At 45.2% G+C, this 21,487-nt stretch overlaps 1 protein-coding gene across 1 annotated transcript; it reads right to left on the reverse strand.

Moving 5' to 3' along the window:
• Positions 1-901: 901 nt before the first annotated feature.
• Positions 902-2,283, reverse strand: LOC124690219 (pentatricopeptide repeat-containing protein At5g66500, mitochondrial-like). The gene has a single exon (XM_047223633.1). The coding sequence runs from the start codon at positions 2,281-2,283 to the stop codon at positions 928-930; it is 1,356 nt and encodes a 451-aa protein (XP_047079589.1). The 3' UTR covers positions 902-927.
• Between the last annotated feature and the right edge of the window lie 19,204 nt (positions 2,284-21,487).

Raw genomic sequence — 21,487 nt, forward strand, 5'->3', positions numbered from 1 at the left:
TGTATCAACAGTAGAAAAAAAGCAGTTGAGGCTTTTCACACCAAAATGACCAGATTGATGAACCTGACCCAAGGCAGTATACATGACACACAAAGACCTTCAGAACAACTGCACGAAAGAGAAACTTCACGAAACTAAGTCTGAGCTGATATTCGGTGCACGAAACTAAGGCCTTGCTGATATATGGTATTATGGAACTCACCCCAATTTAGGTGAATATGCTACTATTGTGGAAAAAAAAAGTTACAACTGAACTATTTTTAATGAAATTGCAAGGTTGTGTCACATCTCTAACTAGACAAATATAGGTGAAAATGCTTCCATCAACACAACATAGTATTCTAAAATATCTAAGTCCACCTTTACCAGACAATAACAAAAAGAGTCAGTGAGGCAGAAATACATAACCATCCACAGTGAAAGATCAAATGTCGCCCATTGCAACAACTTGATATTTTAATGTCAGCTATATGATTGACCACTTCCGTGCCCTCTATGCCCATCATGATGGCCTGCAGAATGTCATAATAATCAGACCCAACTCAATAAGATGGCTTTCAACAATTTCTTGGGGCAAACTGAGAAATGGTGTAGAACCAATAATCAGAAAGTCTATAATATCTTGAAAAAGGATATCCACCAAGTTACCTAAAGAAGAGGGTGGTGCACCATGGCCATGTATGAAAGTATGAAACTGAAACATTTGTGCGGAATCTTTGGATAGTTTAGGCCGTTACAAATATATTACACCTGGTGTCAGTAAAACTGACCTACAATATTATATACAGAGTAGGTCTTGAACTAAAAAGAGCCCCACCCCCCTGTTTCCACAATTGATTTGTTGGTTTGCTTTTGCGAAAAGTGACTGTTGGTGTACAGTGCAGGTAAGTTGATGAACTTTGCCTCCAGATTTGTGCAAAGTAGTATTTAGCCCATAGAGACATGACTACTAGCTGCTTCTTTCTTTAGACCTTTGTTCATTATAACCTTCCTTGACTCATCCGATACAGACCATTGCCTAGCAGCAGCATGAAAGTTTGAGATTAACACAAGATTTCGAGTATTCTGTGGATCAACTTCCAAAAGATGCCCAGCTACCGTGTTTCCTCTTACCACATCTATGTTAGATATACATGCATTCAACATAGCCACACAGATAGCAGCAGAAAGCTCAGTTACGTTCGCACACAAACTACAGTAGAGATTCCATGCCTCATCGATTTGTCCTGCCCGGCCTAACATGTCAATAAAACAAGCGTAGTGCTCTGGCCCTGGATCGATTGCATACTTGCTTTTCATCAAATGTAACTTGGCTCGGCCTTCGTCCACAAGACCAGAGTGTCCACAAGCTGAGAGGATAACCAGAAATGTAATGGCATTTGGCCAGACTATGGGTACAGCTTTTTCCATCCTCTCAAACAAATCCAAAGCCTCTTTCCCATGCCCATGGCGACTATAGCCATCAATCATGCAGGACCAGGAAAGAACATTTTTGCCACTCATTCGATCAAACACCACACGTGCACCCGCTGTCCGACCACACTTTGCATACATGTCAATAAGTCCATTGCATAGGATAGTCTCAGAATCAAACCCACAGCGGAGAACTTTGCAATGTACCTGCAGACCATATGCCAGATTTGCTGTGGCTGAGCAGGCGGAGAGAGCGCATGTCAGCGTGATTTGGTTGGGTTCATTTGCCCCTAGCATCAAGAAAGCTTCCCGGAAATGGCCATTCTCCACGTAGCCTGAAAGAACAGTGTTGCACAGCGCCACATCCTTTGGGCGCTCCATGTGGATAAGCAATCGCTCCGCCTCCTCGACGCAGCCGCAGCTCATGTAGAGATCAACAAGGGCTGTCTTCATAATGGCATCACCGTGGCACGCAAGCACTGTCAACGCGTGGAGCTGGCGGGCGGGGCGGACGGCGCGGGAGGAGGTGCAGGCCTTGAGCATGGTGCAGAGGGTGGCAGCCGTTGGCGCGAACCCGGCAGCTGCCATGCCGCGAAAGGCTTCTACGGCGGCTGCGGGGCGCCCGTGGCGGACTTGGCAGGTGATGAGCGCGTTCCAAGCAACGGCGTCGCGCGCTGGCATTTCGTCGAACAGGCGGGAGGCGGCGCCTGGGAGGCCGGCTTTTGCGTAGGCTGTGAGCAGGGCGGTCGCCGGGATAGGGCTGGAGAGGGAAGAAGACTTGAGCAGCGTGGCGTGGAATGCGGAGGAGTGGGTGGGGTGGGAGGAGAGGCGGCGGAGCAGCGCGGAGAGCGGCGGCGGCGCACGAGGCATTTGGCTTGCAGCACGGGCGGGCGCGAGCAGGGGCGATGTATTGGCGGGCGTTGGAGCAGGGGGTCGCGATGCCGGACGGCGCGACCAAAGGCAAAGGTAGGCTGCGTCGCGGGGAGAGCTGGTCGAGGGCGACGTGGTCCTGGAGTTAGGCTGCTCGCGTGCGTGCGCTGATGGTGTGCTTGGCCTGGCCGAGTCGTTTCCTTTTTTTTTTATCTAATGATTTTCTATCTCGGCTGCCTCGCCTGGTTCAACCTCTGCCCCTCACGGTTGTACGCTTCCAGCTAAAGATCTAAAAAATTCTCAAAAAAAAAAAAAAAAAAAAGCTAAAGATCTAAAAGAGCCATCGTTCCTTAATATTTTGTCCGTCCAGAAACAACTTCCCACAGACGCCTACTAGATTGATGGGAAAATATAGCAAAATCATCCAAAGACGCCTACTAGATCTAGCAACCATAGAAAAACATTTTATACAAAATACAAGGTCTGGGCATCCGTATAGCTAGCCACGGCTCCAAAAGAAATCTACTACAAAGAACGACGGACTTACCGATTTGGAACCACGGTTACTTTCGGGCCCTCCCAAACCTTCATCGGTCCACGCTAAAGCCAGCCGCCGAAACTCCCACGCGTCATGCACACCTCCGCTCGACGGACTCCCATACCTTCTTACAGAAGAAGAAGAAACAAATCTAGGTTGGCAAGGAGATCATCTATGGAGCATTCATGGAGCGATTCATCAACCAAACCAAGTAAAAAGAAGGATCCAGAGGTTACCTTACACGTTGGATCGAATCAACGACCAATTGCTTGCATAGCCTGCTCGTCCTCTCCTCTCCTCTCCTCTCCTCGACAAGTACAAGTCTAAGTCGTGTCGCACGCGTTAGCCGCACGCGGCGGTTCCACCCCTACTGGTATATATAGACTCTGGGAGGACAAGGCCTTAGCTTTCATGAAAATTTGAAACGAGGCGCCACTTTTTTGTCTCTACCGGTTCCCGCTAGTTTTTTTTTTAATTTCGGCCGCCCTTCTTTGCATGAGTTTGGGAGGAAAGATATAAAACACGCCCCAATTAACGGTGTGATTATGTGCTACCTTAGGTTGCTCATATATTGCCCACGAATGATTAATCAAGTGTAATTGACTGCGTAAAATTAGAATCCTTGATTCAAGGGGGTTACCGGACCAGCCGTGAATGCGGTTTGTTAGCCAATCTAATTAATTGTGGGTTTGCTTGTAGGCACTTAATTATAGTACTATTACGGATTGTCAAATAAGTACTTTCTAAGTTAGCTTACCTATTAATTCTGGGGCACTTAATTGGTATTCCGGAAAAGGCTTCATCATGCCAAATTTGCTATTAGTTCCTTGGGCTAACAGAAATTTTGGAAAATCATAAGAGTTGCAGTACTTCCATTCCATCGTGGCTCTTTTCCTCTTAAAATTGCTCTATCGTGGCTCTTGTGGTTAATCTTAAGAGTAGGCTCATATAAGCAATGAATAGCGGTAATTAATATCCATTGTTGCCCTTTTCCTCCTAAAATTGCTTCCAGCCGATCCTCTTATGTTTTGATGTGAATATGCAAACCGTTTTGGTTACTCACTCTTTTATGTACGTCTGGCTTCCGTCAATTAAAAACAAGGAATTACTACAGGTATGTGAAGATTTTCTGGCTCCAATCGACAAGCACCTAGGCCGCATATAATACCAGCAAGACAAACAAAAATGCTCAAATGAATTGATTTTTTCGCGAGATTCAGTTTAACTGCGGAATTGAGAAAACCTGGCACAAACACCACGTATGTCTAAGTCGTGTGGCACACGGCGGATCAACCCCGTTGGTTTATATAGACGCTGGGAAGACAAGGGCTTAGCTTTCATGAAAGTTTAAAACGAGGCGCCAATTTTTCTTCTCTACCGGTTCCCGCTATTTTTTGTTTATTTCGGGTGCCCTTCTTTGCATGGGTTTGAGAGGAAAGAGATAAAACATGCCCCAATTAACGGAGTGATTTGTGTGCTACCTTTAGGTTGCTCAGAAATTGCCCGCAGATGATTAATCACATATAATTGACTGCATAAAACAGAATTCTTGATTCAAGGGGGTCATTGGACCAGCCGTGAATGTGGTTTGTTAGGGCATGTACAATGGTAGAGAAGGCATGCCTTCCCTTACCCCGCCACATCAGTTAGAGAAGGTATTAGATATAAGTCATACATCGCATTATCTCTTACTGCCATCTCTAGCAATTAATATTAATAACTAAATTTTGGTAGGAAATTTGTTGCTAAGGAAAGATATATGTGATACAATGAAGAAAATAGTGTTCCCTTATTTCGTAAGAGATGATCCCTTAGATAAGGGAAGACAATCTTCTCTCTATTCATTCTCTCTCCTCCAACTAAGCAAAAATCTGACGTGGCATCTCTAAGGGAAGGCTGACATCACCCCATTGTACGTGCCCTTAGCCAATCTAAGTATTTGTGGGTTTTCTCGTAGGCACATATAATATTTTTTGAAACGGACATATAATTATATTACGGATTGTCAAATCACTACTTTCTATGTTATCTTACCTAGTAATTCTAGGGCACTTAGCTGGGGGTTCAGAAAAAGCTTCCTCATGCCAGATTTGGTATTAAATCCCTCCAAATCAATCTATTGGGCTGAATAGAAATTTAGGAAAATCCTAAGAGTTACAGTACTTCTACCGTGGTTATTTTCCTCCTAATATTGCTCCATCGTGGATCTTGTGGTTAATTTTAAGAATAGGGTAAGCAATAAATAGCGGTAATTCATGTACATTGTGGCCCTTCTCCTCCTAAAATTGCTCCCAGACAACCCTCTTCCGTTTTGATGAGGCTGCATGCAAAATATTTTGGTTACTCACTCTTTGTTGGATCGTCTGGCTTCCGTCAATGAAAGACAACTCCAGGCCTGTGAAGATTTTCTCGCACCAATCGACAAGCACCTAGGCCGCATCTAATACCAGGAAGACAAACACAAATGCTCAAATGAATTGCTTTTTTTGCGAGATTCAGTTCACGGCATAGCTGCATAATTGCGAAACCCAAGTATCAGGCAAAAACACACATCACGAGACGCAACACGGAGACTTAATCATGTATATTTGACAGCATAAAATGGAATCCCCGTGCATGTTTGTTAGTCAATCTAATTAACCGTGGGTTTGTTGGCAGGCACTTAATTACATTTGGATCTATGGAAGGGATACTGCAGAGTAAAAGAAGGAGACGGAACACCCAGAGATAGTACTTTCTATCTCACAGAGTAATTCTACGGCACTTAATTGGGTTCCGGAAAAGGCTTCCTGATGCCAGGTTTAGTACTCCTTCCTGTCCGGTTTTTAGGGTTCACTAGGCTCGGCAGCACAACCAAAGGTGGATGGTGAGCGATTACCTCATCTGATGAATTCCTCCAATCATTGTATGAATAGTAACTAATTTGCATGAGTGAGTGATCCAAGGGGAAGCATAAAAATAAGATTTGTTTTCCATCCGTGGGAAAGACCCTCAACAAGCCAGCATAAATTGTGCATGCATTGGTCAGCGAAGTTCTACCGCAAGCAAAAGAAAAAGGGAGTATGTCAGCGGTTGAGAGTAATTATAGGCATGAGTTCATCTGAATTAATCATCAACATGGAATGATAAATCGGAATAAATAGATTTTTGTAATGGGACTAAATACACCGGAGAGGGAGTACTACTTTGATATGCATTGGGATGAGAACAAGAACTGAAGAGATTATTCACACGGACGAGTCCACCAGCCACATCTATTCTCAAATAAATTGTCAATTCTTTGCAAGATTTAGTTCACAACATAGATGCAGAGTTGAGAAACCAAGTCTTGGCCAAAACACCACCTCACAAAGGTACCAGACCATACACATACTGGGGTTTACACAAAAACAACAGTTCATCCAGGACACACCAGCAAAAACATCCAGCATAGGTGAGCCAAGATGAAAAGGCATCGGCCATGCAAGGGTCGGCCTATTGCTTCCTACTACCTATGCAGACCCTTTTCTCACCTCACCACGGTCACTGGCTCCAACTCGATCAGGGACAGGATGCTGCCCTCCTTTGCGTTCAGCTCCGACGACGGCCTTTCATTGTTCCTAGCCCCCAGACGCATCAAACCCTTGGACAAGTCCAACTTTCAGCTCCATGGTTGTCAAACATCTGTTTTCCCATTATTATTTATTAAGGACACAACCATATTTGACAACATATTGGAGATAACAATATCAATTGTTGCTCAAAGTAGGGGGAAAAGCATATACGAATGACACAATACGCTACACGAACTACACATCAACGTGAAGTAGGCATCACTAGTAGGTTCGTTTTGAAATTCACTTGGCAGCCTAAGTAGCACTTTGAAGACCACCATGTTTTCCAGAACGGAGCAGGTAAACAGGCAAAGATAACTAGCAGGCCTTGTATGCATATACATTTAAAAACTATACCCTGTGTACATGCATCCTTTTGCCATACTATGAAACATTTAGCTTACTATGCAGCGACCAAACAAGCAATAGGCAAACCGAGCCTGCATTCTTATCAACTACTCCCTACGTCATAAAAAGGTTGTCTTACATTTGTCTAAATTCAAATTTAGACAAATCCAAGACATCTTTTTATGGATCAAGGTAGTATTAAGTATATGATTTACTTCTAGAGAAGATTAAAAAAAGCAGCATACAAAGACAGCGTGATCATGGAATGCTTGGAAAAGTTTGCACTATCAATAATAAGATTTATTCCTCAAAAAATGAATTACCATCCTAAAAGCCAGCAGTTTCTCCTGCAGTAAATCAGAGGATAATTATCAGGATTTGCAAAAAAAAATCTTGTTCAAGAAACTCCATTCTCTAGAGCAGAAAAGGTTTTTTTTTTTATAAAAGCACAGTGACTAATACATAACTCATAGATTCCACCTATGCATCCTTCAGTGCTCCTTCTACAAAGAGAAAGGCATCACTAACATAAGAGACCGCCATAGTCCAAAAAAACAAAACCGCAACACTTGAAAGCTGCAACTACCAATCTCTAAATTTTGAAACCCGAAATTACCATGTACTACCAGAAAATTACTAGACGGGTAGTGTATATCCTTTATAACTTAGCATATTAGACAAGAATGCAACATCGATCTAGACCGAAATGAAAGTAATTTATTTGGAAATTACATCTTGGAGGCAAATCACGGTATCAGCTAGCCATAAGATGAACAACTTAATAACTCACAGGAACAGACGCTAATACCAAGAACATCGTTCGCAAATAAAATGGTCATCCTAGAATACCAAATGAGCAAGGTGTAGAAAATATAAATTTGTGAGCTTAGTAATTTTCCAAATGGAGTACCAGGTGATGGATGAATCATTTTATTTGATCTGGATGAATTCGAACTGATACATGGCCAACTAAGGTATTATAAAACGCTACAAATAGAGGGTTTATGGGAGTCAAGAAAGGCACAGGTAGGCTTATGCTTCATCACAAGTGTCATATATATTGTGTGGATTTCAAACCTGAGGCAGACTGAGCATCCATAGAGGTCACCGACAGTATTCCGGTTGTACGTTGGTGACCCTGACCTCGGGCAGCTTGTCAACAGACAGCCTCGACATGCATTGGCTGCCCTCGGTTTCGAGATGGTTAGGGGTCCCTCGACTGTGGTGATTTCACTGCATTCATCTGTATGCCTAGAGAGATATGCATACATATCAATAATATGTACAGTAAATGACTTTAGACAGTAGCATTGGATGAAAGTGTGCATGTATGATGTCGAAATGCAGATGTTGATCAACTGACCGGGCTCCGGACCACCCGCTGTACTGTCGGATCGGCCTTCTCATGGACAAGCCTACCAGTGAGGAGGCTGAAGAACACATTAAGCTGCATTGCAAGTAATTTAAAGTTTTTGTTAGGCTCAACCGGATCGGAAAATTTCAACCAAACAAAGATTATGTAGAATAAAAAGAAATGTTCATTCCAATATGCAACCTCGGCATAACTGTGGTCAAAACATGAACCCGATGGCAAAGATGGATAATTAAGAATGCACACCACAACAAGTCGAAATATTCTAGTACAAGCTTGCATCAGAAAACAAAGGAAAACAAAAAGATATGGGCTTTTACTTTGGTGAGAGCCTGTTGTTTAGGTTCTAAAGAAGATGGAACAGCAACAACGCAAATGAACAAATGAACACGAGACTAATCAACATCAAGAGCACAATTAGTATATGCAATTATATAAGTTAAGCAACACACACTGATACGTAAATAGGAAGTGCAGACCTGCCAGTTGCAAGTTGGTTGTCCTGCTCCTGTCCACTTGCTGCCTACCAATATTAACTCATCCGTGGTGCTCCTGTATTCCAAATCCCGGGCCAGACGGAGTGCCAGAGGCGGATGGAGTCGACAACCTCGATGGACACAAACACGCCGGCAATGGCGCCGGTGCTAGTGCCGCGGGAGACACAGCTATCCATGACCAGGATGAGCAGGCTGCCCGTGATAGCTCCCATGAATAGCCCAACTGCACAAGATATAAACATATGTCAACTCCTGGTAAAAAGAACGAATCAACAAAAGACTACAGATCAAACAGGGAACAATCTTCCTTGAATGCAATTCCAACTCTACTCCTAGACCATCAAAGGGAAGCATAAAAGCAAAGTTTAGGCTAGGCTTCTTCAGAACAGTCAGGAGCAAGTCATCCTGAGGCAACAACATGTTTGGGCTGGGCTTCTTCTATTTTGACTGTAAAAATAAACATGTATGCACACAACATATTTCACATAGCTTTCTGTACCAATTTTAACATACCTAGTAATATTTTCAAATTGGAAACTTTGAAGGAACAGCACTGATAGCAGAGTGCACTCTTAGTGCAAATTTGGGGTCTCTACTGAAAATATCATCAATAAACAAGTCAAAGTCTCATTTACCTTTGGGGTCTGTACTGCAAAATGTCATCAATAAACCTGATGGCACTCCGGATGATATGGTTGTCCCTCCCTGTCATACACACGCTCGAGTCGGATATTTTGAGTTCAATGTAAAACCCAAATGATAGCACAAGAATCAAGTCACAGAAATAAGGAATAATGACAATGCCAAATCAGCAGCAAGTGACAATGACATAGGCCAGTTAATGAGAAGAGTTAGCACATACCACAGTAGTACGTGCTCCAGCAGCCTTCTCTGCACTGCATTTACTTAAATACACTCCTGCTGCTCCCTGTACCTCTGATGCTTCTTTGCTGAATCAAAGCAAGTACTGAAGGCTGAATGGTGGTACATGACCCCGCATACCAGCTCTTCAGACCTCACACAACCTACATTACACACCATTTCCACCCTCAAATAACAGAAACATATATCCACCTTTTCTATGATGTGATCATGATCCACATTCACTTGCAAATTTCATTAAACATCCAAACAATTCCAGAGGAAACTGTCGTATCAAGCGTCTGAATTAAAAGGCGAGCTTATACCATTCACCTAAACAAGCTCATTAAACAATACAAGGTAACACATTACATACTTCAATCAGCTATGAAAAGCAAGGTTGTTGTTTTTAGCAACTTCATAAAACCATGTCCATTGTAAATCAGAAAATGTTTAACAGTGCAATGAAGCACTAGTAAGCATATGCAAATTTTCAAGTTGAATGCATTATCAAATATAGTGTCCATAACTTCATGTACTCATATGAGATGGAACAAGTAAGGAAGCATTGACCCCTCTAAATTAAAAACAAAGATCGGTCTACAAGAGTTCTCTACTTCTCTTGCATTGATAAAATAAAATCAGCTCACGCAAGCAGTACATGGAACCAATCAAATCCACAACACACAGAGGATGATTGCACAAGTACTACCTTCTTGAAAACGAAATCAGTCAGGGTGGCGAATGTCAGCCAATCAGCACGCACTACTACTGCAATGTTCGAGCCAACCAACTACTATCAGATGGCTGCCAGCGTAAAGCTACACGTACCCAGCTCCACCTCCACATGTTCCGGCACCACCGTCTACGAGATAACCTTCTGCCCTGCTACATAAACCGAGGCCAGATTATAATTGGTTGTTTTTGAACAGTTCATCATTCGGTAGCTCAAAATGGTATATGACATAAACAAATAAATTTAAACCAATTATGCATTCAAACACTTAATCATTGGATGTGACATATGCTAGTAGTTTCTCAAACACGCCTCAAAATGCTCGTTACCTGTATTACAAAAGAAGGCGTTGAAACGACGCAAATTACAACCAGCTAAGCAAAAATACTAAAACCAAAACCAGGGGTAACAAAAGTTAGAAGGGAGTCTAGTAGATAAACTGGAAAATCTAAGAAAAACAAGAAGAAAAGGCACAAAAGAGAATTGGCTGTAATGGTGACAAATACAATGGTAACTAAATAAACATGCAATTTGCTACGAAACAAACAATTAACGTGTACCTAACTGGTGTTAACACTAAAACAAAGACCAAGACCTATTCTTTACAGTGTGTGAAAGCATAGTTTTAGTTTAGGACAATTACCAACTTTATAAAGCATCACATCTTCAATTATTCAAAAGCATTAGATTCGCCCAAACATCACAAAAAGGTAGTAACAAAATCAGATCTTTCGGTGAAGGAGCCCAAGGTAAATAGGGAATAATCGAGAGAGAGAGAGAGACAGAGACCTTCTGTGGCACGAAATGGGGACGCGGTGTTTTACAAGAGGTCCCCGTCAACAAAGGCATGGGCATCATGTCGTAGTGGATGCCGGTAGCCCCAGCTCAATCTCCGCTGGACAGGTACAAATATTTTTAGCAACGTTGTTCAACAACTTCGCTGCCAGTTGGAGTTTGCAAGACACTCAAAGCATTCCTCTGCAACTTCACAGGTCGACACCATTCTTCAGAACCTAATTTTGCAACAATATGTCAGGAACTAAAACAAGCTACCATATGTGGATGTTGTTTTACACCACATATGTTTGCATGCACATTCAACCTTATAAGCTAACAATAATAGTCCAAAACTAAAATCGATTGGCTACATACATTCTGGAAAGAAAAGCAAAGAACATTTCAGATTAGTTAACTAGTTACGTGCAGACAATCAGGTGCTCCCTAACACCAGAGAATTGCATGACTAACTTACTAATGAGAAGCAGGCTAAATGTCCATTCTCAATTTCTCAAACTAGACAAGTACAGAAGGTTCACATAGCACACTGATTGGCATCCATGTGCAAAAAAAACGTGACAAGACATTGATCTCTTTTCCCAAAAAAAATTCCTGCAGCTACAAATCCATGCACCAGACCGTGGAATTTGTCCTTACCACTGCATCCCGCGGAAGGTGGAGACCATCAACAGCCCACCCCGCCTCTGTTCTCCCGCTGCCTGCTCAAGAAAGATGAGATTTCAGATTGGGGAGAAGAGGATTGGGTGCTGGGGGCTTGGGGCACGGATCATACCTCCAGCAGCACCTGCAGTGCTCGACATCATGGTGCAGCGGCTTCACCTGCATGGTCACTGCCTCCAGACGCGAGGACCCGGTGAGGAAGGGCGCAACGGGGACAGAGCGGCGAGGCGAAGGCAGGGATGCGGAAGACCAGACGGCGCCGTCGCGCGTGGCCTAGCCGACGTCGTTGACGACGGCGAGGTAGGGTTTCGCGGCGGCGCGGTTTGAAGGCCGATTGGAGGCGGGTTGGCGAGCGATTGGGTGGGTCGGTAGGCGGCCAGGATGGAGCGGCGGAGCTGGGGTGAGGTCGCGGAGAAAGAGGGCGGATGCGGAGTCGATCTGGCTCAGAGGGGCGCGCCATGGGTCGAGGGGAGGAGGGCCGGCGGTGGAGAGGGGCGAGGCACGGTGGCCGGCGAGATTGAGAGGTGACGGAGGAGATCGAGAATGGAAATTGTGTTTGCCTAAAACTCGCGCTTAGTGCGAATCAAGAAAATTAGATCCAAAAGAAAATTCCGTGAGAGGCCCATTCTGGGTAACTGATTGCCGAGAGCCGAAATTTCCGGCCCAAAACTTCCGCTCGCTCGGCTCCGAAATTAAACTCTTGTCGGGCTCTCTACATTACTCAAATTTCGTTTGGTTTGGCACCTATTTTACCCAAGCTGCATGTCCGTGTTTTACCCGGAACCTGCACATATACATATGCACGGCCATTTCACTAGTCATTCCTAGTGCTACCTTCAAAGAGATTGTTTGTTTCCAAAAAAAAGTACTTCGAAAATTTTCCATCGAATCACGGCAAGTCTAAATATATATAAAACTATTATATGGCATGTACGTGTGGGCGCATCGGGGGAAGCGACCGAGGTTCTTTGCGGGTGCTACGGCTTCGGCATTAGGTTTAGCCCACCAAAACCAACCTCGACGGCCTGTTGCGGCATCAAGAGAAGTGTATTATTAGTATTAGATCCACTCTTTCAACATTTGACTTTCTTAATAGCGTTGACCATGTACAAAAGCGTCGAAGACATTGACGATAAAGGCCTTGCGATATGAGTAAAGAAAGATGGAGTAAATGCCTTGTCAGTAATGTTGCCGTGATAATCAAAAAGGTAGATTGGACGATGGTTTAGGTGCACATATGCCGCTGCCGACCGCGATGGACTAATATTGATCTATAACCTCTCCGTTAGTGGTTGTTGCATCGATCACTTGCATGCAAATGACATTGGGTATAAATTGTCGTAAAAGGGAGACTCTACGGGTGCTCAACCTAGTTGATCTGTGCAGTGTGGAGATCTTGTCTTCCCTGTTGCAGCCAAGGAGCGCAAATGTAGTCCTTGAAGGTTATTCTCTATATCGATTTTTATACTAGCATGAAATAAAAACTCCAATGGCACATGAAGTAATAGGTAATAACTACCCCATCATAAAATAACAAACCTATTAACATATAGAAATGAAATGGCACACGAAATGATAGCTAATAACAACCCCCTAGCATATAATATAAGATGATGGTGACGATGGTGGGTGTCAGCTTTGTCACCTCCTTCACAAACATTCATGACTATCTCTCATGAAGTATTTGCACTTATAATGGAATACTACCAACATGAAGCAATCGGACCAAATTTGTAACAACTTGGCCTCTTTTTTAGTTGGTATTGTTCATATGCCTTATTCTATAACAATAAAGGAAGAAAACACATGAATCGCCACTTTGGGTGAAAAGCTAACGTGTTTCCATTCCATAGTTTGTAAAACAACAGGCACGTGAAATAACGCCAAAAACCGTCGAAAACTTGAGCTTCTAATTTGGAGTCATGATATGGGTGCATAAAGGTTGAGTTAAATAGTAAAATTGAACAAACAACTTTGAATCAGCATCTCCTTTCACATGAAGCTACTAGACTTATTGTGGAAAACTCACATGATGCCTACTCTCTTTTTTCATCAAAATTGGTGATTCCATGTGACATGGCAGTCCTAACAAGAATTATAGTTTTCTATATTCTAGTGTTAAAACAGGTCATAGGACCATGAACAACACAAATAGAGGTCAAGTTATCATAACAATTGGGTCGGTGTCCTTAAAGTATGAGTTTTAAAGCTGTAAGTCTCTAGAATATTAGCATGGGATGGTCCTATTTGTGAAACAAATGTCACTCCAAAGATGGGTGTTGGATTTTCCTCTTTAGAACACTCTGTATATTCCCATATAGGAACCCATGTAACAAGGTGAGTTTTCGGACCTTTCTCGTAAAATTGAAGGAGAAACATTGTTTGTGGACTATCTAATGTCTATCCCCAAGATGTCCTTCGAAAGTGGTGATTCCATGTGACCTTCTCGCTTTATTTGTGTTAGAATATGTCATATGAACAAAAAATCACCGAGATAGGATAAGTTTTACAAGAGTTGAGTCAGCATCTTCGAAGTTGGAGTTTTGCACGATAGTCTTTTTTGTGAAGCTAGTGAAACAAGAGAAGTTTGTGCATTGCCTTCTCCTGCTTACATCATCATTATATACCCACGACGCCTACTCCTAGCTTTCCGTCGATCGAAATATGTGATTCCATGTGGCATTTTTTATGTTATGCTTGGCCATAGGAACATGAATAACCCAAAAGGGCCAAGAGATTACAAGATTTGTGTCGGTCGCTAGCGAATAGTCTACCGACACGTATGACGGGCGTGGTGGTTGCATTGATCGCCCTGCCATGACGGGCACCACCATGCCACGAGAGGTTCGGCGAACCAACCTTCCTACCACCGGAGACCCAAGTATATAAACACCCACACCCTAACCTTATCCGTCCACCACCCTAGCCCACGCAAACATGTATTCTCATATTTTCATAACAGTGGGCCAATAATATATTGTAATACCAATTAACCTTTTATAGTAGTAGTTCAAGAACACGATGTGGATTTGCTACCATGGATGCTAGCTACACATGCATGATCGTTGGATATATTATCGTGATTTGGGTTGCCTAACGACTATTATCTTTTTGTTTTGTGCTCGGTTTTCTGTTGGTTGAACTCGTGGCTAAGTGCAAAGGAAATTTGCTTTCCTGGTGCGATGGTCGTGCTACATGGCTAAGTTTTTAGCGCGCGCGCTTTTTCCCGCGTCCGCCGGAGCTGTGCGCGAGCGCCGCGCGCGCCAAATCGGTAGTTTTTTTGCCGCGCGGCTGTTTTAGCGCGCCTGTTGGAGATGCTCTAATGAGTTGCCCAAGCTTATGCTTGAATGCGATACAAGTCGAATCTGAAATCTTCCTCGCTACAGTTCGCAAAGTCCTTGACCCATGTTGATGGGTCCACAAGTAACCGATGATCCTGTACAATGCCTCCATCGTGCTATCTATTCGTTGCTTCACGCAGGGGAACTCCGTTTTGTGGCAGAATACATGCCTGCCTCTTATGTCTACTTCTTTTTCAAGCCGTTACCCTTCAAGTAGTAGCGGCTGAGAGCATAATCCGTAACGTTCTTGATGTTGGTGTAGTTTTTTTGGTTTTGCACTCCCCGGGTCAAAATACACGACGTGTGAGTGTTGGATCCATAAAACAATGAGAGCGCAATATTGGTCTCTGTGCAACACAATTTAAACAGACCATCATATTATAAACTCAAACAGATTGAAAGAAATATATACGAAAGCATCTTGTGGCGCTAGCAAGTGATTTACTCGGGAAAATAAGGAAGGACATTTCTTTATCCTTATTCACCAAGAAGAGATTTTCACTAATACATCGCATTGAGTCTGTTCTCATAGTTAAACAATTAGCTCACATACATGTAGTACGGGTCCGCTATCATAAGCTCGGTGATAACTCTTGCTCTTTCTCGACCTAGTAGGCTCAGCAAGCGTAAATAGGTGAACAAAGTTTCAGTGGAGTCTATGCATGTGAAACATGGAGAATATGTCTTAAAATCTCAGGAAAAACACGTCCGCTGGGTGTTTATCGACAAACTCCAAGCCCTTAGGAACATTGAAGACAAAAAGCAGGTATGTTGGATATTCCATACAAATAAGACGCCTTTCCTCTTTCATAATGAGGTCATGCGGACTCTTCATATCACCAGGTTCACCGGCCACATGATACTATCGGTCTTTCGTGTAGATATTGTCCACAACCCGGTTTGTTTGGCAAGCGACAAAATCCTTTTTCTTAGGTCTTTTTCGTCCCTTTATTTCAAAGTAGGCTCAGCAGGATCTGACGCCACATGTGATGCAGACGCGGCAGGATCTGATGGCTCAGCAGAACCAAACGCCTCGGTAGACCTTTGGTACAGGGGATGTGGCCCTTGTCAACCTCTGGCAATCCAATCTTCGATCGACTGGATCAAGATAGGAAGGGTGTCATTGACCCTATTTTCCACTTAGTTTTCGACAATGGTGGCCATGTTTGCTTTCAGGATCGCCAATTCTTGCTTAACTACATTAAGTTCTTCTCGGAGGGTGCGGACCGTATCTGCATTTTCTTCTTCGGCTCCATGCGAACCGCTTGAAGAGGACCCAGCGACAACGTCATTGAGTTTTCCGCAAAACGACATGGCTAACTAATCAAAATTGAAAATTATTAGTATTCAAAAAAGAAAATCACGGAAAAATTTGGCATGACCTTTGCTAAAAATGGACATATAGACTGGTAGAAATTTGTCGAAAGGGAAATTAGTCAACATTATGATAAAACATCAGCAACTCATATTCCGTAAAACATCAAGCATATCGACACCCGATCGAACATATACAATGCAATCGGAAACTCATACAAGCATTTCATCGAACATGTGAAGGGCGGGCGCGCAGGTGCATACCGGGTGGGGACGGGCGAGGAGCGCGGCGCGGTGCGGCGTGGTCGGCGGCAAGAAGGCGTGGTGCGGTCGGCGGCCGACCAGCAATCCAAGGCGCGGAGTGGAGCCGCGAGGGTCGCAGCGGCGCGCGGCGGATTTGTGAACTACTCGCCGAGGGGGAAATTGAAATGCGCATCTGCAAATTTTGGTTTAAGTCAATATAACAATATTGGGCTTAGGGCGGTGCGCTGCCACTATTTGTCGATCTACTCAGTCGTGAACTGTGGCAGCGCGCGTAGTAGCGTGCACGCGACCGATGAGCTCATACCGGCCGCGTGCCAATGCTGCGACGCGCTTCGGATAAGTTACGTACCAAGGCGCGGGTGGAGCCCTCTTACTAGTCGCGTGCTTTTACTTACCACACGCGGCCAATAATGCGCTACTAGCTGCATGTCGGTTTTCGCACGCTTACGAGAGAACACCGCGTGCGGCGGCAGCTGCACGCTGCCATTAGTCGAGCCCCTATAGCCTTTTTCCTATTAGTGCTAGGAGCCTCCACCCTCATGGCACTAAGAGGAGGCCATCACCACCACCACATTGCTCGTCATCAAGCCGTCCATGCAGTCCACCTTCCGGGGCCCCTGCCACCTCATCCGCAAACTTGCGCCCATGTAGTAAGGTCTAACGCGTGACCTAGGGAGTCGAATGCGGTAAGAGGGTTAGAATCGGTAGACTTCTATGTCACAACCACCTAGAGGACTTCCTCCACCGTGGACGACGAGTGTCTACCGAACATGACAACAGGAACACACATGACCAGCATGCCCTACGGGCCCCAAATGTAGCAAGTAAAGTCTCCGTCGCTCGTGTTGTAGCACGTAAGCCACGCGTCCGCCATCCTCATGTTTTTTATCCGCATCACTACAACCAACTCCATGAGTGCCCGACGGTAGGAGCAAGCCCACCCGCTAGGCCCAATTGGAGAACGTAGGGCCCCGATTGTCGTTGCCTATTCGACGGTACCCCAGAGGAGGGATCCTCATAGAGGGGGAAGAAGTAGGGGCCATAAGGCGGAGAGCACTCGGGACAGTGGTACGCGATTTACCCAGCTTCGGAACACCTGCTCGAGGACAGAGCCTACTGCTGCTTGTCTGGAATTATCTGGGCGCTTTTGCGTGGTTACAATGAGTTTTGGTTGTCCCTATAGGGCTCCCAGGATCCGGCTTATAAAGGTGTCCGGATCTAGGGTTTCTACGGAGAGTCCTAGCCGAAATACAAGATGACTAACTACGTAATATACATTGCCATGCACGTCAAGAATCCACCTAGATCTAACTTTCCGTCATGGATCCGGACACTTCATGGGCCTCCATGGATCCGATTCCTTGCATAGGTCGGTATGGATCCGGCTCCTGTTCCTGGGCTGGACTTCCTCCATCTTCTATCAACAACAGCAACTGGGCCGCCCGGTGGGCCATAAGCCACCACCACCATCTGTGGGCCACCCGGTCTTGCCGGATCTAGGCCATGTCATTGGCATACCCATAAAGTATACCCACAACACCGATCTAGGACATAAGGATCCGGCCAACACAAGCGTGCCGCCCCGCCGATGTCTACGTTCCCCCTCCTTTCACTGTAGACGGTGTTGGGCCTCCAAGAGCAGAGGTTTGTAGAACAGCAGCAAGTTTTCCCTTAAGTGGATCACCCAAGGTTTATCGAACTCGGGGAGGAAGAGGTCAAAGATATCCCTCTCATGCAACCCCGCAACCACAAAGTAAGAAGTCTCTTGTGTCCCCAACACACCTAATAGGTGCACTAGTTCGGCGAAGAGATAGTGAAATACGAGGGGTATGAATATATATGAGCAAGTAGCAACGGTGCCGTAAAATAGCTTGCTGGCGTGTAGTTGATGGTGGTAGTATTGCAGCGAGTAGTAACACGATAAAACAAGTAAACAAGCAAGTAGTAACGCAGCAGTATTTAGGAACAAGGCCTAGGGATTACACTTTCACTAGTGGACACTCTCAACATTGATCACATAACAGAATAGATAAATGCATACTCTACACTTTTGTTGGATGATGAACACATTGCGTAGGATTACACGAACCCTCAATGCCGGAGTTAACAAGCTCCACAATTTGTTCATATTTAAGTAACCTTATAGTGTAAGATAGATCAAAAGACTAAACCAAGTACTAACATAGCATGCACACTCGTCACCTTCATGCATATGTAGGAGGAATAGATCACATCAATATTATCATAGCAATAGTTAACTTCGCAATCTACAAGAGATCATGATCATAGCATAAACCAAGTACTAACACGGTGCACACACTCGTCACCTTTACACACGTGCAGGAGGAATAGAACTACTTTAATAACTTTGCTAGAGTAGCACATAGATAGTAGTGATACAAAACTCATATGAATCTCAATCATGTAAAGCAGCTCATGAGATCATTGTATTGAGGTACATAGGAGAGATTAACCACATAGCTACCGGTACAGCCCCGAGCCTCGATGGAGAACTACTCCCTCCTCATGGGAGCAGCAGCGGTGATGAAGATGGCGGTGGAGATGGCAGCGGTGTCGATGGAGAAGCCTTCCGGGGCACTTCCCCGCTCCGGCAGCGTGCCGGAACAGAGACTCCTGTCCCCCAGATCTTGGCCTCGCGATGGCGGCGGCTCTGGAAGGTTTCTGTGGTTTTCGTCAATCGTATCAGGGTTTTCGCGACGGAGGCTTTATATAGGCGAAGAGGCGGCGCAGGAGGGTCGAAGGGCTGGCCAAACCATAGGGGGGCGCGGGCCCCCCCTAGGCCGCGCCAGGGTATGGTGTGGTGGGCCTGTGCCCCCCCCTCTGGTCCCTCTCGTGTGTTCTGGATGCTTCCGGGGATTCTAAGATCTTTGGCGTTGATTTCGTCCGATTCCGAGAATATTTCGTTACTAGGATTTCTGAAACCAAAAACAGCGAGAAAAAGGAACTGGCACTTCGGCATCTTGTTAATAGGTTAGTTCCAGAAAATGCACGAATATGACATAAAGTGTGCATAAAACATGTAGATAACTTCAATAATGTGGCATGGAACATAAGAAATTATCGATACGTCGGAGACGTATCACCCGCCGCTAAGGCACCACCACAAAGCTAGCAAGCAATGCCGGGCCGAGTAGAGCCACTGCCTCCTCTGTGCCGCAAGCAACACTAGCACCTGTTGAGAAAGTGAGCAACCCCACTTGGGAGGAGATTGCACTGGGTAGAGAGCAAGCCATCGCCGTCAACACCCGGCGGCGATGACGAGTTGAGGAGGGAGGAGGGGCTCGAGGGAGGGGGTCGACCACAGTTGCTTCCCCTATGCGCATCCGCACATACATACCCTATATTAGGTTTTATATTCGGACTTGCCATGAGTGGATGAAAAAAAAGAGACCTTTTGTGGAAACAAACAATCTCTTTGAAGCTACCAGCATGGTGACGAGTGCAATGGCCATGCACATGTTTGGGGTTTTAATATGGCGTGTGTGTGGGGTGGTCGGCTTGTTTGTTCGCAAACGATATCCAGCGTCTTGTACTTATAACTTGCTTTTCTTCTATAAAGATCTGGCACGCCATTGGCGTACCCTCGAAAAAAACATGGCGTATGTGTTGTTTTACAACCGCATGTACATGAACTAAGACATGCAATTGATTGGTACCTAGAGTCACGCACTAGTACTTATTATTTAGGTAAAACAGGCGCCAAACCAAACGAAATTTGAGGAGTGTAGAGAGCCCGCCACGAGAGTTTGATTTTGGAGGCCGAAGTTTTGGGCCGGAAACCACCGATAATTTCGGTGAGTGTGGATCTACTCCGCAAATTTTTAGGTTTACACTAAGCGCGAGTTTTGGGCCCAAAATCAAGTAGAGTACGGAGCTTTGGATCTACGGAAAACACCATCTCCATTTCGTACCACACCCACCGTAGACCCTCCTCCATGCTCCATCTCCTCCGTCACCTCTCAATCTCGCCGGCCGGCCGGCCGCCCCTCCTCCCCTTGACACCGGCGTGCCTCCGCGGCCTCGCCCCGGCTCCGGCGCTCCGGTGCTCCATCCCGGCCGCCTACCGACCCACCCCGACCTCACCACCGTCCAGCGCACCACCAGCGTCGTTCCCCGGCCGAATCGCTCGCCAACCCGCCTCCAATCGACCTTCAAGCCGCGCCTCCGCGAAACCCTACATCGCCGCCGGCCGGCTGGCGTCGTCAACGACGCGGGCCAGGCCACGCGCGGCGCCGCCTGGTCTTCCGCATCCCCGCCTCTTCCTCGCCTCTCCGTCCCCGTTGCGCCCAAGTGCTGCCTGGAGGTATGATCCGTGCCCCAAACCACCAGCACCCAATCCTCTTCTCCCCAATCTGAAAAATTCCACCTTTCTTGGGTAGGCAGCCGGAGACGAGAGGCTGGATGGGCTGTTGATGCTCTCCGCCTTCCGCCGGACGCAGTGGTAGGACGGCGGAGGTGAGACCAATTCCACCATCTGCTGCAGGGATTTGTAGCTGCAGGAAAAAAAAAATTGGGAAAAGAAATGCAATGACTTGTCACGTTTTGTTGCATAACGATGCTGATCAGTGCTATGTGAACCTTCTGTACATGTCTAGTTTGAGAAATTGAGAAAGGACATTTAGCCTGCTTCTCATTAGTATATTAATCATGCAGTTCTCTGTTGTTAGGGAGCTGTCCTTATCTGCACCTAACTAGTTAACTAATCTGAAATGTTTAGTACAGTTGTTTCTGCACCCGCTTGAGTGTTAGCTGAAATCTTATGTCAAACATGATTAAATTGTTGTTTCAGAGAGGAGGATAGTTTTGTGCTATGAGCCATTTTCGTGTTCTAGCTTTATCATGGCTGGAGCTAGCTTTAATT

The sequence above is a fragment of the Lolium rigidum genome, chromosome 2 (genome assembly GCF_022539505.1).
Source record: "Lolium rigidum isolate FL_2022 chromosome 2, APGP_CSIRO_Lrig_0.1, whole genome shotgun sequence".
NCBI classification, from domain to species: domain Eukaryota; kingdom Viridiplantae; phylum Streptophyta; class Magnoliopsida; order Poales; family Poaceae; genus Lolium; species Lolium rigidum.